General features: G+C 41.0%; 1 protein-coding gene across 1 annotated transcript; it reads right to left on the bottom strand.

The window, feature by feature from the left end:
• Positions 1-2,046: 2,046 nt before the first annotated feature.
• On the bottom strand, positions 2,047-12,154 carry LOC139759908 (translin-associated factor X-interacting protein 1-like). The gene is made up of 13 exons (XM_071682485.1): positions 11,911-12,154; positions 11,183-11,332; positions 10,550-10,633; positions 9,870-9,976; positions 8,758-8,933; positions 8,320-8,413; positions 7,812-7,956; positions 7,413-7,582; positions 6,423-6,501; positions 5,947-6,063; positions 5,291-5,443; positions 4,797-4,962; positions 2,047-2,734 (listed from the first exon to the last, which is right to left on the bottom strand). Exons 1-13 carry the CDS (start codon positions 12,049-12,051, stop codon positions 2,592-2,594), a joined length of 1,725 nt encoding a protein of 574 aa, XP_071538586.1. The 5' UTR covers positions 12,052-12,154; the 3' UTR covers positions 2,047-2,591.
• Positions 12,155-18,256: the final 6,102 nt, after the last annotated feature.

Raw genomic sequence — 18,256 nt, 5'->3', positions numbered from 1 at the left:
AGTAAGCTGGGAGGCGCCAGGCAGTGTGTACATCACAAACACGATCCAGCGAACCAAAAGTTCAGCGAAAACAATACCGAGGCTGAAGGTGCTATTCATTCATTCCACAGATTAACATTTTCTTTTAATCTTTTATTGGTTTTGAGCTATATTTCTATAATATCATCTCTGATCGCCCGAAATCTTGACCCTCGGACGTTTTTCTAGGATAGGTTAGGATGTTGGATGAGGTTAGATTAGGGTGAGTTATACTCAACCAAATCTAATCTAACCTCATATGTATATAAGGGCGTGAAGCTCCTGCTGGTGCAAGGTCAGGTGAAAAATGAGGCAGGTAGCAGTCCTATGGAGATGGAGCATGTTGAGGAGGACGGGAGCGTTGTCGGCGTCACACGGCGCTCCTACAGGAGAGAGGAAGGGTTGCCGAGGTCCAGTGGTGTTACTGCAAGAAAGTGTCGCTGAGATCCAGTGAACTGAAGCTATGCAGGAAGTTGAAGTCACCAATGAAGACCGTAATAAAATAAAGGCCATCTGCCGTCGACTGCTACATGACAGCTCACCTTGACACCACTAATGACATGGATGGTTGTCGCCTTCGATTCCTCCCATTTAACCTTTTTCCCAATTTCTTGTTTTCTTTTGGTATCCTGGTCAGCACACGCACCCACTGATGGATGTCCCAGTGCTGACTTCGTCCCTGTTGCCGGTTGTTCTGACATCATGCTTACTGTCCGTTGTCCCTTCGTGTCCTCCATCATTGCCTCCACCAGGATCTTTTGCCAAACACCTCTTTTGTGATGTCAGCCTCAGGGTCACCTTCCCACTGGATCCCCCAATCCAAAATGTCCTTCTTAATACGCTGCCGTATTCCAGTTCACCTTCAAGCGACTGTGCGCAATTCTATCATTCTTCGAAGACATAAAAGTATACTATGTCTGTCCCTTGAGCCTAATTTTAGGTAGAGTGGTATACAAAATGCCCGTGTCCTTACATTAAAAGGATTAGTTACCACAGATACTTTATTAGGCAATGGATTAGTACTGCATAGTCTCTGCATCCTAGCTAAAGTGTTGGATAGAGATCATATTTGGCCAGATGACATATTAAGATGGGCTCAAGTCTGAAAAGTTGAATTACATGGGTATGCTAGCGTTCTAATTATTTAGCTTCACTGAATGATTTTAAATTCTAATCCAGTGTTGATTTATTCGCTTTTCTTATGAGAACAAAGAAATTAAAGATAACCACATCAAATATTCATATTGTATGTAAAACATATGATACAATTTCTTCATACAAAGAGTGTTTTAAAGATACAGATGTACTTTTCTTTAAACAAATTCATCTTCTATCCACATTAAAAAACAACTAAGGCTAACGTTAATGCAGGCGCCACGGTTATATCAGTCTAATGTATTACTCTAGTATTCAGGTAATGTTAGCAGCATATTAGAAAGATATAATGTTAAAAACACAATTCAACATGCGCTATCTTAATTCTTTGCACTAACGATATAGCAGTTGCTAGTGCGGATCCTTGACAGACCATTTACTTAAGTCTTTCAAGATGACAACTTTTTTTTTTAGATATTTTTCTTTATAATTTTCAGGTCTTCGAGATAGTTGTAAAGTATAATAAAAATCAGAGGTAAAATTTCTATGGTATTCTGTGATACTATGGTTAGACGTAACAAGTGGAGTGCCACAAGGATAAGTCTTGGGACCAGTTCTCTTTCTCATATATTTTGATAATGAGCTGCATTGCAAGTTATCAAAATTCACTGATGATACAAAGCTGGGTAATAAATCTACAATTAAACTTGAATGTCCACAGCTTCAAACTGACTTTATATAAACACACTGATGAACTGGGCCCATTAGTGGCAAGTCCAAGGAAATCATCATTGCTCTTTACAGCTTATTGGCTCATAAACATCTTGAATATCTGTGTTCAGTGTTGGTCATTCTACCTGAGAGAGAGAGAGAGAGAGAGAGAGAGAGAGAGAGAGAGAGAGAGAGAGAGAGAGAGAGGGGGGGGGGGGGGAGTACAGCGTCGAGCAACCAAGATAATGACCGGACTGAGAAACAAATCCTACAAGATGAGGTTATACGACTTGAATCTACTAAACTTAGAGGAAAGAAAGTTGAAAAGTGATCTAATGCAATTACTCAAAATGATCAATGGCTTTGATAATCTTGACCTATCAAATTACCTAGGACTTAATTCGTCTGAGTTTACTCATGAGCAAACGATTTACCTCGAACGAAGCGAAGTACTTTTTCTTCAACAGAACTGTTAACATAAGTAACGGTTTGCCAAGTAGAGTGGTTGGTTGAAAGGTACGTTTAAGGACAGACTTGGTAAATATTTCTCTTAAGCCCATGACTTTCAGTGTTTGCGCCTCCAGAGACAAAATGACAATTTGCAGGACATTCTCTTTGAATCATCTGTATGTCTTCTAACTTTCACCACACAAACCACACAAATCTGTGAGTTCCTGATACTTGTCACTATCACAAACAGCCTCGAAAGGATCTAATGGTCTGTTTTTATTTGAAATCCTTTGTATTCCTTTGTATGGGCTCGATGCTCAGGTTCGAGAGCCAACTCTGACGATATGGCCAGTCTGCAGCCTAGCCGCCAGCAGAGGGAGTGGTATGGGAGAGATGGACTTGAGCTGGTCCTTGGTCGTATTAAACACCCACTCCAGGTAGGCATCTAGCTGACGTTGCTCTGGAAGACAGTTTAAGCCTGTATCAGATTGCAGACACGGCTATCCAATAGGGGGTCAAACTACACACATATCCATCTAGAATGAGTAGACATGGTACATATATATAAAGTTGAGAGAGAGAGAGGGTAACACAAGTGCAAAACTCTCTCCCACTAACAAGCAAATAGTAATCACACAGGGCAAGTCTATCAATATGGGTTAAGCCTCACATAGGGTAAACTAATATGTGTCAAGCCACACACAGACATGGGCGTGTATAAGTAAAGCCACACCTGTTGGGATCATGCAAATAAGAGGTCAAAAAGAGGAAATCTCATATATCGTACGTACTATTTGCTTGTTCATATTTGGCAAAGCTTTCTTTTGGTCAGATCACGGAACAGGCTTTATACACAAGGTCATTTACACAACACGCCGTATGTGGGTCAGGTCGATAGCAAACAAGCACTAGTTGTGACTGATCAGTTTGAACACCTTTCCTAACACATAAGCCAGACCTGAGACAGGTCATAGATAGTACAGACATATGAACGCTAAAAAGAGGGTATCTGCTTGCATCTTTCCCTAACGATTAGTCACAGAGAACCAACAGTAATACATCCCTCACGTATTAGAAATCGGGGGCTGGTTAATCGAATACCTGCTTTGTCGCATTCGAGACTGTGCTGTGCAACTCTTTGTCTCTTGTTTTATCGATATCTAAAAACTCGCTTCTTAAACCTCTTGGGCACGACGATCTAACCTATGAATATGACGGTATGGAGGCCGGAGACTGTGATTTGATCAAATCAAAGGCCAGGCCATTATATACCCTGCGTCACACTGTCGTTGTTGAGTCGTGCAGTTAAACTAAGGCGAGTCTTGATTTTGGAAGGATATAAAACAAGTTCATACTACGGGGCGAAAATTCTGGGAGCCTTGAAGAATGTGTGGAAGTCGAGAACATTATCTCGGAAAGCAAAAATGGGTATGTTTGAAGGAATAGTGGTTCCAACAATGTTGTATGGTTGCGAGGCGTGGGCTGTGGATAGAGTTGTGCGCAGGAGGATGGATGTGCTGGAAATGAGATGTTTGAGGACAATGTGTGGTGTGAGGTGGTTTGATCGAGTAAGTAACGTAAGGGTAAGAGAGATGTGTGGAAATAAAAAGAGCGTGGTTGAGAGAGCAGAAGAGGGTGTTTTGAAATGGTTCGGGCACATGGAGAGAATGAGTGAGGAAAGATTGACCAAGAGGATATATGTGTCGGAGGTGGAGGGAACGAGGAGAAGAGGGAGACCAAATTGGAGGTGGAAAGATGGAGTGAAAAAGATTTTGTGTGATCGGGGCCTGAACATACAGGAGGGTGAAAGGAGGGCAAGGAATAGAGTGAATTGGGTCGATGTGGTATACCGGGGTTGATGTGCTGTCAGTGGATTGAATCAGGGCATGTGAAGCGTCTGGGGTAAACCATGGAAAGCTGTGTAGGTATGCATATTTGCGTGTGTGGACGTATGTATATACATGTGTATGGGGGTGGGTTGGGCCATTTCTTTCGTCTGTTTCCTTGCGCTACCTCGCAAACGCGGGACACAGCGACAAAGCAAAAAAAAAAAAAAAAAAAAAAAACTACGGTAGATCATACATGTGGCACGTGTAACATGGGGCATGTGATTTTATATGTGGCACAGTGATACTTGCTTAATTTGATCAGTATGGAATTACAGTGTAGAAGAGAAAAAACAAATCTCTAAGGCGAAAGTGATTGTACGTTGAAAATAAACATATCTAAATAAGAGCTTCGATATAGCGAACGTCAGCAGTTGGGAAGCATTTTTTGATGCAGCGTTTGATTACTGTCGTGGGGTCAGCAAATGCAGGCATATCCTTGTGACTACCTAGACTAAGATATCCCCAAGTTAACCGTTGGTAAGTACCTATCCTGAGATAACTCTAGACTCGGTTATTTTAAGTTTACTCCACCTAGTCCATAACTGGTCACTCACCTTAGGGATAAACCAGGATACTCCCGTCCTACTAGTCTACCGTGGTTGTGTATTCATCCTACGGCAACTCAAGACCCACCTATCCTGGGATCGACCATGGTGAAAGCGCGACTCAGTTCGTTGACGGCGACGTCCATGGCGGAGTAACCAAGTTCGTCCAGCACTTCCTGAATGTAAGAGTCCTGTTCATCGCGGGCTTGCTGGAGCACTTCGGCCACCAGCGGAGTCCTGGCTCCAGAGCTACCCTAGAAATAGACGAACACCTTACCCTCACAAGGCACTTTATCGCCTCCTTAGAAGTTTGTATATCAGCACGAACAGCTGAAACAAGCAGTTCATCCGTCAGGAGTATTTTGTGTATCAAAGTTTTCCATGCAAAAGTAGGTTTCATTTCACATAATGAAGAGCGTGATTTTGAAAATTAAATATTAACCTCGCCTATCGGGATTGATACTTGATTCCTTGTCTGACTGTTAATATATCAGCAGAGATTTACCATATTACCCGGACAACCCAGCAACTGGTAACCTGGGGAACAGAACAGATTATCTCTTGTGATGGAAATGAGTTTACCTGAGAGAAGAGGTTGTGGTACTTGAGAACTGAAGGATCTTTGAGAGAGGCTGATCGCCCCGCTATGTCCATGAGAACTTGTACGTTGTTATCGGACTTGACGGGGAAGACGGCCTTGATGGCAGCCCTCAACACTTCGCGGCTCACCACACCCTGCTGCCGAAGATCCACACTGCAGTTCTTGCATTTTCGTAAAACATTTTTCTTACAATTTCCGGTGTTTGCAACCGTTTCTCTCTGTCGTTGCTTCTACTGCAACTCAAAGCCTACAGTACCTGATACAAGTCACTCTTCGGCTTCTATATACATTTTATACGAAAGAAAATTTCATAGGCCAACGACAACGAGTTCTTTTGTGATTATACAAATTGTTTAGGCTGTCGGACAACCAGCATCCTGGGGGCTGTTACTTGCGACCTGGAAATGTCAGATTAGTGCACGAAATGCATATTCAGTTAGAAATGTGGGGCTGGTTATCCTATTAAAGTGGCTGTAAATAGTGATCAGTATTATGTGCAAATGCACGGGATGTTCCTTGGATAAGATATTCACTGCTGGCACAGTCACTGCGCCATATGAGGTCGCCACCAAGGAAAATACTATGGAACATGCGAGGTTGTCTTGTGAGGAGGATGACGAGAGAGGGCAACACTAACCTTATCCTCTGGGTCACGGCTCCTGAGGGCGGCGTAGAGGGCCTTGACACTGTCGACCTGATGGTGGTACACCTGCTCCTCCACCTGGCCACATAGGATGCCCCAGAAGAGACCAATCTGACCAACAAACAACACCAACGTTCCTTTAGAGTACTGCACCACGATTATTCTGAAAATATATCTTTTGCGTCGTTTTTTCTCTCTTGCGCACAAGTGAACCTGCGTTTAACAATACCACTTATAGGCAGGGAACCTTGATATAACACGAGAGCTTAAAGGAAAGCAACAACAAGAGCAGGTTGCCCAATGGTATGTCTGATTATGTGCAAAGGTAAATATAGGCATGTCTGAGGCAGTTTAAGGAGTGGATATTTGAACTGTGTTTGTTGTGGTGGGTGTGTGTGTCCGAATGTGTGAGGAAGTATACAGGTGGGCGTCAGCAGCGGCATGTTCTGGTAACGTAGCGGTTGGCTAACCTGTTCCTCGTGCGCCAGTCGCTGGCAGGCGTCAGCCAAGGAGTAGCACCACTCAGCTCGCACCTCCTCCAGGTGGTACCTGCACCATGGGCTGGGTCTTAGCTAGGCGAGTTTATAAAGAAGGCACAATTCTGGGATGCCACACCGTGTCGGGTACTACATCAAAGGCTAGTATTTACTAATGTATAATGTACAAGGGACCAAATTCTACATATTGACAAATCGGACAAAAGCACCTTTGTTTTTTAACGCTCTGTAGACCGAGAGCTTAGAGCTTTTTGAAGAATCCACCAGAGCAGTGCGTGCTTAGAGGCTCCACAAACTGAGTAGGATTTTGTGTATTAAGCGAAATATATCATCATATGAAACAGAACAGTATGTGTCTGATCTGCCAAGAGCTCAGCAGTGAAGAACGTAAGCGTCTATTGAATGTTCTGGGACGTGGAGATAATCAAAGCTATACAGATCCTTCATGAACAGTATCAGTACTTTTAGAACTCTGAACACACTGCTGGTAACCCTGAAATTTGACGAAAACATCATAAATTACCTCAGAAAACGCCAGATCAAGTGCCAAGTGCCTGTCGTGGAAAATTCAGTTCAAGTTAATAAGAGCTTAGAGACAGACAGAACACAGCAGACAGAGGTATTGTAGCTAGTCTAAATGTCAATGGACACCTCAGTGAGTTTCAGACTCCTGCAGCAGATGACAATGTAAAGCAAGTGGCCATCAGCTGTTCATCATCATCACTCATGCGGGAAACTTGACCATAAGTTTTATCCAATGTTACATTAAGAATTTACAATGTTGGAAATGTGAAACACGTCGTTTTCGGCCTTCTAATTATCCTGTTTGATAGGTTTTATTCTAAGTTAGCTTAGGAAAGCATAGAAAAAATGGTGCTTTTGTCCAGCATGTTCATAAAGCTGGTCAGGGAGAGGATTTTTATGCATCAGTTTTAGCAGCGACACTTTGCATGACTGGCCTACCTCTCCCTGAAGTACTGGTCGACGAAGACCTCCATAGAGTCCTTGCTGGCCAGCCTCCTCTTCTCCCGCCAGATGTCGTCCACAATGAGGATCAGGTCCCTCTTTCCCAGTCGACGGTTCCTGACGCATCCCTCGTAACGCAGGTAGGCCGGTACCCCTGCCTCCATCCCCTGTCGTCATAGAGCGAAAAGCGCCCAGCGTCGTAACTTGATTCTTGAAACTAAATTTCTTATAGTTTTACGACATAGTAATTAATGTTCAAAGTGTATAGGTAGAAATTAGGTTTGTGTGTGTGTCCTTTTAGTCCAGGATGTGAAGTATGGAAAGGTTATTATCCTGCATTATATAGTCAAATACCTGTGTGTGTGTGTGTGTGTGTGTGTGTGTGTGTGTACTAACCTTACAGTCGATGAGTTCGCTGGCGGCGGAGGAGAGCTGGGCGCCCGTCAGCTCCGAGATGAGGACGTCTACCAGCTGGTCGGTGGTCTTGCCGCTGGAGACCTCCCGCCAGCGGCCGATGCCGCCCTCCACATACTCCGCCACCCTGGGCCAGCGGGAGGGGAGGGTACACAGTGAGACGGCAGAGTGACAGACGCGCAGGATGGGATGTAAAAAGGAAAGGAGACGGGATGGCATAACAAAGTAAGAAAGAGGAAAATGAAAACGTGGAGAAAAGGTAAACAGGGATGCGGTAAGAGATGTGATTGAGGGAGACATGCAATGTTTGGTGTTGAGGAGGAAGGTTAGGTTAAATTGAGTGTGTGGGGTTGTTGTTGTGGTGGTGTATTGTGTGATGATCATGGTGGTGAATGTAGCGCTGCTACTGCTGCTGCAATTAAAAGGGTATATACAAGAATGACTTTTTTTCTGTCGTATAACGTCTTCAGTATGACAGTGATCAACTGACCTGTTCCAGTCTGGTCTAGGCGTGGCTGCCCGTCGTAGGGCCTGGTTCTCCTGACTCAGCCGGTCCCTTTCCGTCACCAGCGCCTCCTGAGTACCTGGGGGAAAAATAGATATCCCTCTCTCTCTCTATTTCTGGTTCCCAATTTCGACCGGCTCGAGAACCGGCAGAATTGGGTCACACGGGAACGCATGAGTTTGAGAGAAAAAAAGACCTGTTGGTATGTAACGGATTTTTCTGTTGAAAGGTTCCTGTCTGTTTTGAAGATATACGTCTTATCAAACACAGAAGATTTCTTTGAAATATATATTGTCATTTTATATGCTTAAACTGCCTTTTCGTCAAACTACACTGTGGGGCGATTTATTCTAATGTTTAGTCTATTGATTAACTTTTCCATTCCTGTACTGAGGAAGGAATGGATAAGGAGCCGCCACTTACAGAGGATGGTCTCATGTTGCTCCTTCAGGAGATCGTGGGCGTGAGTGAGGTGTTTGTGGGTGTTGGTGAGGGCGGTAAGGCGACGCTGCTGGCGATCGTAGTCAGCTCGTGGCACCACCTCCCGGTACTGCCGCTCCATCTCAAGCAGCAGCCGCGTTTTAACGCTCAGGTCCTCCCTGGCAAGCGCCCACACAGACTCACAGCTCATTATCCACATCAAAGAGTGGTCAACTTACAGCGATTATCATCAGCAAAATTATTTTCTTCAGTGCAAATATATCACTAAAGATACTACAAAATTAAGGACACCTTATATCCTTACACTATCGTTATATAATAACTCGGTTACAACTTCCCTTACAGATTTGGAACTGTCATTACGTTATGTACTTCCCTGAATTAATTTCGCCACGTCTGCAGAATATCTATAACGTAAGATTTGTCCTATTTAACAGCAATTCGTTCCCTCTCGACTCTCCACCATAAACACTCGTATCTCCAGTTTCTATGTTGCCCTCAATACCAGGATAAGAATATTAATAAGCACTGTAATCAGAAATGCAAGATCTAATTTACAATAATGACAGAGTTCATCTCCTCAGCAATAGATGATAAATGACCTATATCATTATGACAGTCGATTCTCTAAGCTAGACTTAAACATCTGGATATACGGCAGAATTAAAGTAGTGTCAGTACACATCGCTGGCGTTCTCCCACGTTAACATTAGACCACTCACCCATACCACCACATACTCTTAACGCATCCGCCCTTATTATGATGCTCTTGACAGAATACAGAAATTTTCCACAATGTGCCAATGGTTTTAACCAAACGTGAGAACATGCGGGAATATGACTATAATTTTAAGACACGACACTAATATATTTTGTATATATTTAGACCATAAATGGAACTTCTAAGAGGAATTTTGGAAATGAGAAAAATATCAAAAAGTTCAATCGTACCAAAAAAGATGTTCGTAGCAAGTAGGGAAAGTGAGACGTATAAATCGTGTAGTTCACATCTCCATCTCTGTGCTCCCTCACCTTTATCACCCCAAGGAAGGCATATAGCATGGAAAAATGAGCAGCAGGCTGACTCGTCTGACCTGCACTTTTGGAGGGCGATCTTGAGAAGCTGCGGGTCTGAGGCAGGACCGTCCTCACCAATGAATGTTGCCAGCTTCCTCCTCAGCGCTCCGGCCTCCACCGTAGCCTGCACAGGTCATACAACACCATAACACACACTCAGGTGATACAGGTCAAACATAGAAGTCACCACTAAAATTTGACATAATTTTCTACACGATTTATTCTGTAATCAACAACCTAAGTCAGGTAACTGACATTTTCTCGATAGTTTGTGTCCTAAGTTTGTTGTAATAGAAAACACCACTTCACATACATAAACACCATCGTCACAAAGGGTCATACTGTCGTGCTCCATTGGCTACTGGACCGCATATCATCTCTTCAAAGTTAAAGACTGTCTTAACTCTAATCAGTGTTATCTGTCTGATCAAATAAAGACGAACATTCTATTTTGTTTCATAACCAGACTTACATCTCTGAAACGCAACGGTAATAGCCTAATAATGAACTCCCAGTGTTTGTGTAAGATTGTGAATGTCTTTACCTCCAGCAGGAAAGCTTAAAACACCTTCTGGCTCTCGCATGTTCATCTTTATCCCATTATATGTTACAGGTCGCTCCTTCATCCTCTCCAACAAATAAGCACTAACATCCTCTCATTAACTCTAGGGAGACAAAGCCTTCACCACACCCTCACCTCGAGTAGGTCAGCCTCCAGCCTCCGTTTCTCGTCCTCCAGGCACAGGCCGCGTCGTCGCTCCTCACCGAGGAGGACCTCCAGCTGTTGTACGTGTAAGGATTAAAACCTGTGAGATATGACTTAGATCTAAGTTTAAGAATTACTTTGATTAATCTGATTCTTGTGTTCACATTGTAAGTTTCCTTTTACTGCATCATTCATCCACCATACTCATCTTCCCTACAACTTTATCTTCACTCAACTACAATCTTCACGAGATCATCTTCAACTGACGCACATTTTCATTACGCTGACGTATTTACAAGACACTCATCTTTACTAGACTCTTAACAACTCCCTTATTTTCATTAAACCGTAATCTTCGATACTACCTCGATGCCACTGGCCTTTGACCTGACTGCTTCCGCCCGGTCTAGTGAGACTATGTAACCTCTTGCTAAACTGAATTTCAACTTATCTCCGCCTTATATACATTTAATCGACCCTCACCTTACCGATCATAACCTGACCAACAGCCTACCTCTCGATGGCTATTTTCTTCCTGACCGCCAACTGAACCTTACAATCCTAACTCACAAGCAACTTCTGCCGTTTGCAACCTGGTGCCATTCACCCCCAGCTGACCCTCACCTTGGCTAGCTCGTCCTTGCGAGCCGAACGGTCACAGTCCGCCTCCTCCAAGTGACGAGTAAGGGTTCTATTCAGAGTCTCAAGTTCTAGCGAGCGAATCCTCTCCTCCCGCAGCCGTCCGTATGGGTTGGTAGTTTGCTCCAACATCGCCTGTTTGTCATAAGATTATTCATGTGTAGCATCTGAACTTCATACTAACCATACTAGTTAATAAAATGTTTTGGATCAATTAAATAATTCTCCCCAAACGTTTTTTGAAGTTAGGTAGGTACCAACCTAATCTAACCTAGCATAGAAAAATGGGGTGCTGAAAATACTAAAGGTTTAGCCTGTTTAGGGCACGACACAGGCTGTGTGCTGCAGGACAAACGGCCTCCTTGTAAACTATGCAAGATAAGAATAAAAGGTACTGAATTATGATGGAATATCGATAAGTTACACTGTTAAACTCTAGTTCAAAATTCTGATTGTGCTGAGTTTATCAACTGTATAAACTGGCAGAATAACAAGTGCTTTTTTTTTTTAACGGTCGGTTCGCTTGTTGTGAAAGTATGTTTCGCACCTAAAAAGAAAAATGATGCATAGTTCTAAACAAAAAAAGATTTAGAAAAAATATGTCGCACATATTTCCACTAAAAGAATGGTATAAAGACTTTTACCACTTTTCACACTCCAACCAGTTACATACGCTTCATTATTGAGAAAACTATGTCGAGGATGCTTCTCACTTGGGTGGCGTGGAGCTTGTTGATGTGCGAGTGGAGGTGCTGGAGGAGGTGGCGGTAGCCATGCTGCACCAGAGCCAGCAGGAGACCGTAGGGCCGCGCCAACCCCGCCAAGCGTGCTAGTGTCTCCTCCACCGCCCGCATGCCATCAGTGTCAGTAACCTGCCTCACAACACCACTTGTTGTTAATCCTCATTCACATCAAACCTTTGCTATATGAAAGATACAAAACGGTACTCAAACTGACTGTCATCGCTCTACTCCTGTATTGTGTGTATTGAAGTTCTCTGTCTCCGTTGTAACAAAAAAGTTCAGCCACTGACAGCCAACCAGCATTTGAAAGGTATAGAAGAGAAAAAAAATTACAATAACAAGATAGCAATAGGAGGGGCAAAGCAACTCTGAGAAGAATATGGAGGAAAAGGTATATGGGAGGCCAAAAAAATAATTTGGAGTAAATTGTCAATTAAAAGAGCAATTAGGTTCATGGTTCAAATAAAGTGTCTTCATATGAACTGAAGAAGTGTGCAAATACGGTTGATAGGGTGCTTGAAATGTTCATTATGTTGCTGGCGGAAGGTATATTACAAGGGAGAGGAGGAGGACAACGGTAGCAGTAATGGAGCTATTCAATAGAAGCTTCGTTAACATGGCCGATAGCACTGGTAGTATTAGAGATGCTACAAAGGGAAAATAATAATAGTTGATAAAAGTTTTGTTTACAGTATTTTCATCAATTCTAGAATCCATATTCAGAATAAATATCACAAGTTACTGCATTGTAATATCATTAGTAGCCCATTAATGCAGCAGTCACGTCATAGATACAATGCAACGACCTCTAAAATGGGTGTCGTGTGAGCGTAGTGGTCGGCGTGTGTCTTGGGGCGACAGAAGGTATGGGTGAGGGCGGCCCGCAGATCTTGCTCTAACTGTATCACCAGACGAGGCTTACACCGTCCAGCAACACCTCCTCCCTGTCACCACAATACTAAATCAATTGTATGAAATCATCTGGAGTCGAGGGTTATCAGAAAATGATAATATTCATAAAGACAAATCTGATATCCTTTACACACATACACACACACACACACACATATATATATATATATATATATATATATATATATATATATATTTCTTCTTTTCTTTCAAACTATTCGCCATTTCCCGCATTAGCGAGGTAGCATTAAGAACAGAGGACTGGGCCTTTGAGGGAATACCTATATATATATATATATATATATATATATATATATATATATATATATATATATATATATATATATATAATTATTTTTTATTACATTTATTCGCTGTCTCCCACGTTTGCAAGGTAGCGCAAGGAAACAGACGAAAGAATAGCCCAACCCATCCACATACACATGTATATACATAAACGCCCACACTCGCACATACACATACCTATACATTTCAACGTATACATACATATACATACACAGATATATACATATATACACATGTACACACTCATACTTGCTGCCCCCATCCATTCTCGTCGCCACACCGTCCCAACAGATCCCTTTATATTGATGAGGCTCCTGCATCGCTCGGGAAGCCGGCCACGTCCACTGGTTGGAACTAAATGTCATGAAGTGTAGCTATGTCGTGTATGCGTCTACGTGCGGAGAGTGCATGCAACTAAATTCTAAGTACCTCGAGTCTTCGTTGTGGTAACTTGCAGCGTGGCCATGAAGGGTTTTGAGATGTGATGAAACGGTTACTGACAATGGTTGATGCTTAGAGCATAGAGAGGAAACTAACCCGTGTTTGTCTGGGGAGTGTAGCCTCTAATGTGTGTAAGTACGGTGGGATGGAGTTTCGGATTGAGCACTTGTAAGATTATTTCAATGTATATGTGTTTTGTTACTATTATATTTGTTAGGGTTGGGGGATACTTTAAGCAGAAGTTACTGAATTGAGGGATAATGATGAATCAGTGTGGCTTCCCATCGCTGCCAAGTCCTTACCACTAAACTGACGCTGTGCCTCTGAAAGTACATGAACAATTCACTATAGACGGATAAATCAGAAGTAAAAGATGAAAAAATGCGCCACAGGCCGGGATTGTATTGTAACCTTCTTCCTGAACAATCTAGGAGGAATAATCTACTAGATGTGAGAGAGGTGTTACGTGTCTTTTGACTGATATTTGTACAGCATAAACAGATCACTTTGAGTATCGTAAAAAACAGAAATATAGATATGGTCAAGAAAATGGCTTACACTAACTTTGGGAAGCGCCATCATGCACCACCCCGCTAGAGGTTAAGCTCCGGCTCGAGGTTATCAGTCGCGTCAACATAGGTGTTGGGAGGATATGAGTTAGGTCAACAGCGATAACACAGGTCGATAGTGTTCAGCACATCACGTCCACATACGCACAAACATAAGGATACAACCACAAATTAGATGGTATTTTGGATAGGGTCTAGAAACCCCAGGAGTAATATTACTGCATATCATTCTTTAGATTTTTGTAAATGCAGTGTAAAAGATATGTATGCGGTATAACTGATAATACATTTACAAAATGTGTTACAATAAGAAGTTTTCTGCTTTTTCGTCACCAAATACAATTATAATCTTGACTTTGCTTTGAAATGAGCCAACTGTTGTTTTGGACGTCGCTGTATTTGTAGGATCAATACAAATATTCTACTGATAGGTGTATATACAGAATCGAGAAGCAATAATCATAAACCAGCTACGATTCTTAAAATATAAAATGAAACACACACCGCGAACTAATTACGGAGACAAGTCCACACTCTGACATAGGCGTCTATACAGACCCACATGTAACGTCAAAGTGGTTTAGAATACTTACGAATGACGAGCCAGCCTCGAGCACTTCGTCACAAGAAAGAAGTTCCCTTGTAGAAGCTGCAATATTGTTGCTGCTGCTAGGAACACTGTTGGACATTTTTCCTTGTAGACGTTTTTACAGTTGTGTGCACAGCGATTTCATGTGCGAGTCCGTAGGGTATTACTGGCAGTCAGATCCTTGAAGCGAGATGTAGGTTTATATAAAATGTATTATATGATACGTTATGTACACGGGCTGTGATAAAAAGAAAATGTTTTGTAGGGTGTATTGTAAAACTCGTTGTACAAATTTGGTGTTATGTATATTTAGTGCATGTATTTTTTCAGGAATAACCGATGGTGTGTACTGCAATATGGTAATATAAAAAGTGTGGGAAAAACCTAGACACTTGATTTCCACAGCCAAACCAACCGGTCAAGTCGGCTCTGCACCTCAACACACCACAGCCCAGTATGAGGCTTAGAAGCGTGGCACAGGGATAAGCCCCTCCCCCTTCCCATGTTTGTACGAACGTAAGGCATGCCCCAACCACTTATGCGTAAAGTTGTGATTCCGTGTAAGTACAAATTAACGAATTAAACAGCAGCATTCACTGTATGCTGTGCTGGAATTTGTTCTTGAAAAATCTTAAAACATTGAGCTGGATGGTACCAATATTTAGCACTACTGTAAGACCTTGGTGCATAGTTGTATGATTTACCTGACAAAAGCATTTAGGTCAATGGGTGTAGGGGTCGTACCACTGTTTGAGGATTCAATCAATAAACCGAATATATTGTTTATCATGGGTAACTGAAATGTTTTTAGAGAGAAGATAAGGCAAAAGTGTAAGTTGGAGGGGAAGACGTGTCATCTCAGTTACGATATGCATTACGGGTGTAGTTTGACCTTGGTTATTTAGTGTTTACAGATGGGTAAATGAGAGAGGTAAAGGTTAAATCTTAGAATGTGGGGAGAGTCCACAGTATGGTGTAGCTGGTGGGCCTCGGAAGTGAATAAGCTGCTGTTTTACAGATGAAACCGATGTGGTAGCAGACTCCTAACAGAAGCTTCAGACGATGGTGACAGTTTGGGAGAAGGTGCAAGGGGAGGAAATGAAATGTACACAGAATTAAGGACTGTTTGAGTGTAAGTTTAAATGGGGAAGAAGTGTGGTGCCTTAGGTACTTTGTATGCTGAGGTGGAAGCTGAGTGTGCCTGAAAGTAATTACTGTAGTCCTGTTATGCAGATGTAAATATTAGTTCTTAAAATGAAAAATAAAAAGCGATGCTTTAGAAGTGGAATGGCTGAGTATGATATGAGGTATGAAATGGATTGAATGTATAAGGAATGACTTGTCAGTGAGGTTACAGCTTTCACAATTTACAATGCATGGATAATAATAGTTTAACATTTACTATCATATTTTATTTTATATATATATATATATATATATATATATATATATATATATATATATATATATATATATATATATATATATATTTAGGCTGTAATACATTTGATAACATATTGTATAACTGCTATTACACCAACGGTATGGTTCTCATCACACTATACTGCTTGGAAAGCCCCAAGCTATACATGACAAATGCTATGCTTCTATGATGAGTCAGGTTATAAACTGAACCTATGCACCTGCAACTGTAAATAAATATAGCATTTTATGTTTTAGCATGACCCCGATGTGTAAGAAATAAAACATCAAAAATGTAAAAAATTCTAAAATTAAATGAAATTTGATCAACATTTAATACTGGTCTTTCTCTTAAGAAAATGAAGTTAGCATTAGAATTCTAAATGGGATCTATACAAGCAAAATGTAATAATTACATTGTTTTGTATTAAGGATTAATGGTAATGTCTTAACCTTGTATAAGCACACTTCATTTCCTATGGGCTGAAGTACAGTAACCCATTTTTAAGATATATACTATGTATTATTTCATATAATATGTAAAATATGGGTATTACATCAAAAACAAGCACTGGAGATTTCTAAAAGTGAAGTTATTATGCACAACTTAAGTTAAAAAGTATTGGTAATACCTTTAGCATCACTAAATGTGCAGTTGTTCTTGTGCCACTTCTAAAGTCTGGACAAGTGATAGTAAGAAAACTAAAAACTGTATAATACGGTCATTTATTAACTTCCATATTTTCTAAAGAGAAAGAATCAAAATCATCAGTTATAACTATAATTAACTCAGGTATCAACAAGTTTTGCTGGTAGTTCATACTCACTGATGCAGAGATGTAATACAGCATTGGAATACACTTTATACAAAATCGATCGATCACTGTGAACTGTTTCATTTTACATAGGGTGGATGAAATACATACATCTTCTCAGTTACTCATACATATACTCAGTTTATGATCAACGTTCATAAAGGATTCTGCGTACAAAAGTAAATTAATGCATCTACTGCCTCTATCATAACATCTTTAAATGGTATCAACTATCAACCATATATTTAATCCTATTAGCAGCAATGGCATTGAATTACTTTCACATAAAAATCAACCACTTGAAGAAAATTAAGTTTTTGAATTCTCACAACTGTTGTGCTAATTCCTTATGCAACAATATTCTCAACACCAGAAATACCCAATCAATCAATCATATCATCCACCAAGTCAGCCAGTATTTCTGTCACACTCCATATGTGATGACCCACTACATGGCTTGGCAGTATTAGGTGAACACGTCATTTCTATATAACACTAAGTACAGAGAGAAAGCAACTTCTCCCAGATATAGCCAACAATAAGCTGAGCCACTATAGTGGATTGTACGCATTTTTCTAGCTTAATACTAGCCTACAAAAAACTTTTTGTATTTACAAAGCTTAGATTTTGCGAGTCATGAAACTTTGATTAACACTTTTCCAATTAGAATGTCAAAATATGGTCACAAATTGGTGGTGCATTTCCCACACAAGACCCTGCTTAGAAAGAAAGGACTGAAGAATATGCTTTCTGTTACTTGAAATCCAAAAAGTACAATTATTTACTTCAGATCAGTCATAATTCATAAGGTATGGTACATATACCACAAATTAAGAAAAATAGAAGTGCACATCAAACTTTTACAAAACATCATAAAAATTTAATATGCAACTCGATCATTCATTGCTCTACTACTGCTATCATAGTTAAATGATAAAACTGACATATACTGAATGATGATGAAGCCATTCACCAAGTTTATACTAATCAATTAGCCAAAAATCTCCCTGAAAGTTGGTATAAATAACAAAAATAAGAAAGACAGCATTCTTCCATATTTCCAAAATTTTTCAGAATGCACAACAAACCAAAATTCAAGGCCCACCTTGGAACATCCAACAGATAAACAAGAAAGACAGCAGAATATCACACCAGTCACTATCAATATGCTACTATGAACAGAAGATAAACGTATTTGCCTTCACAGTATATCTGTCACTGCAATTCTCCAAATCTCATCCAAACATCGGTATACCTACCAG

This window comes from Panulirus ornatus, chromosome 3 (genome assembly GCF_036320965.1).
Source record: "Panulirus ornatus isolate Po-2019 chromosome 3, ASM3632096v1, whole genome shotgun sequence".
In the NCBI taxonomy this organism is placed as follows: Eukaryota; Metazoa; Arthropoda; class Malacostraca; order Decapoda; family Palinuridae; genus Panulirus; species Panulirus ornatus.
This window is presented reverse-complemented; position numbering and strand designations above follow the sequence as displayed.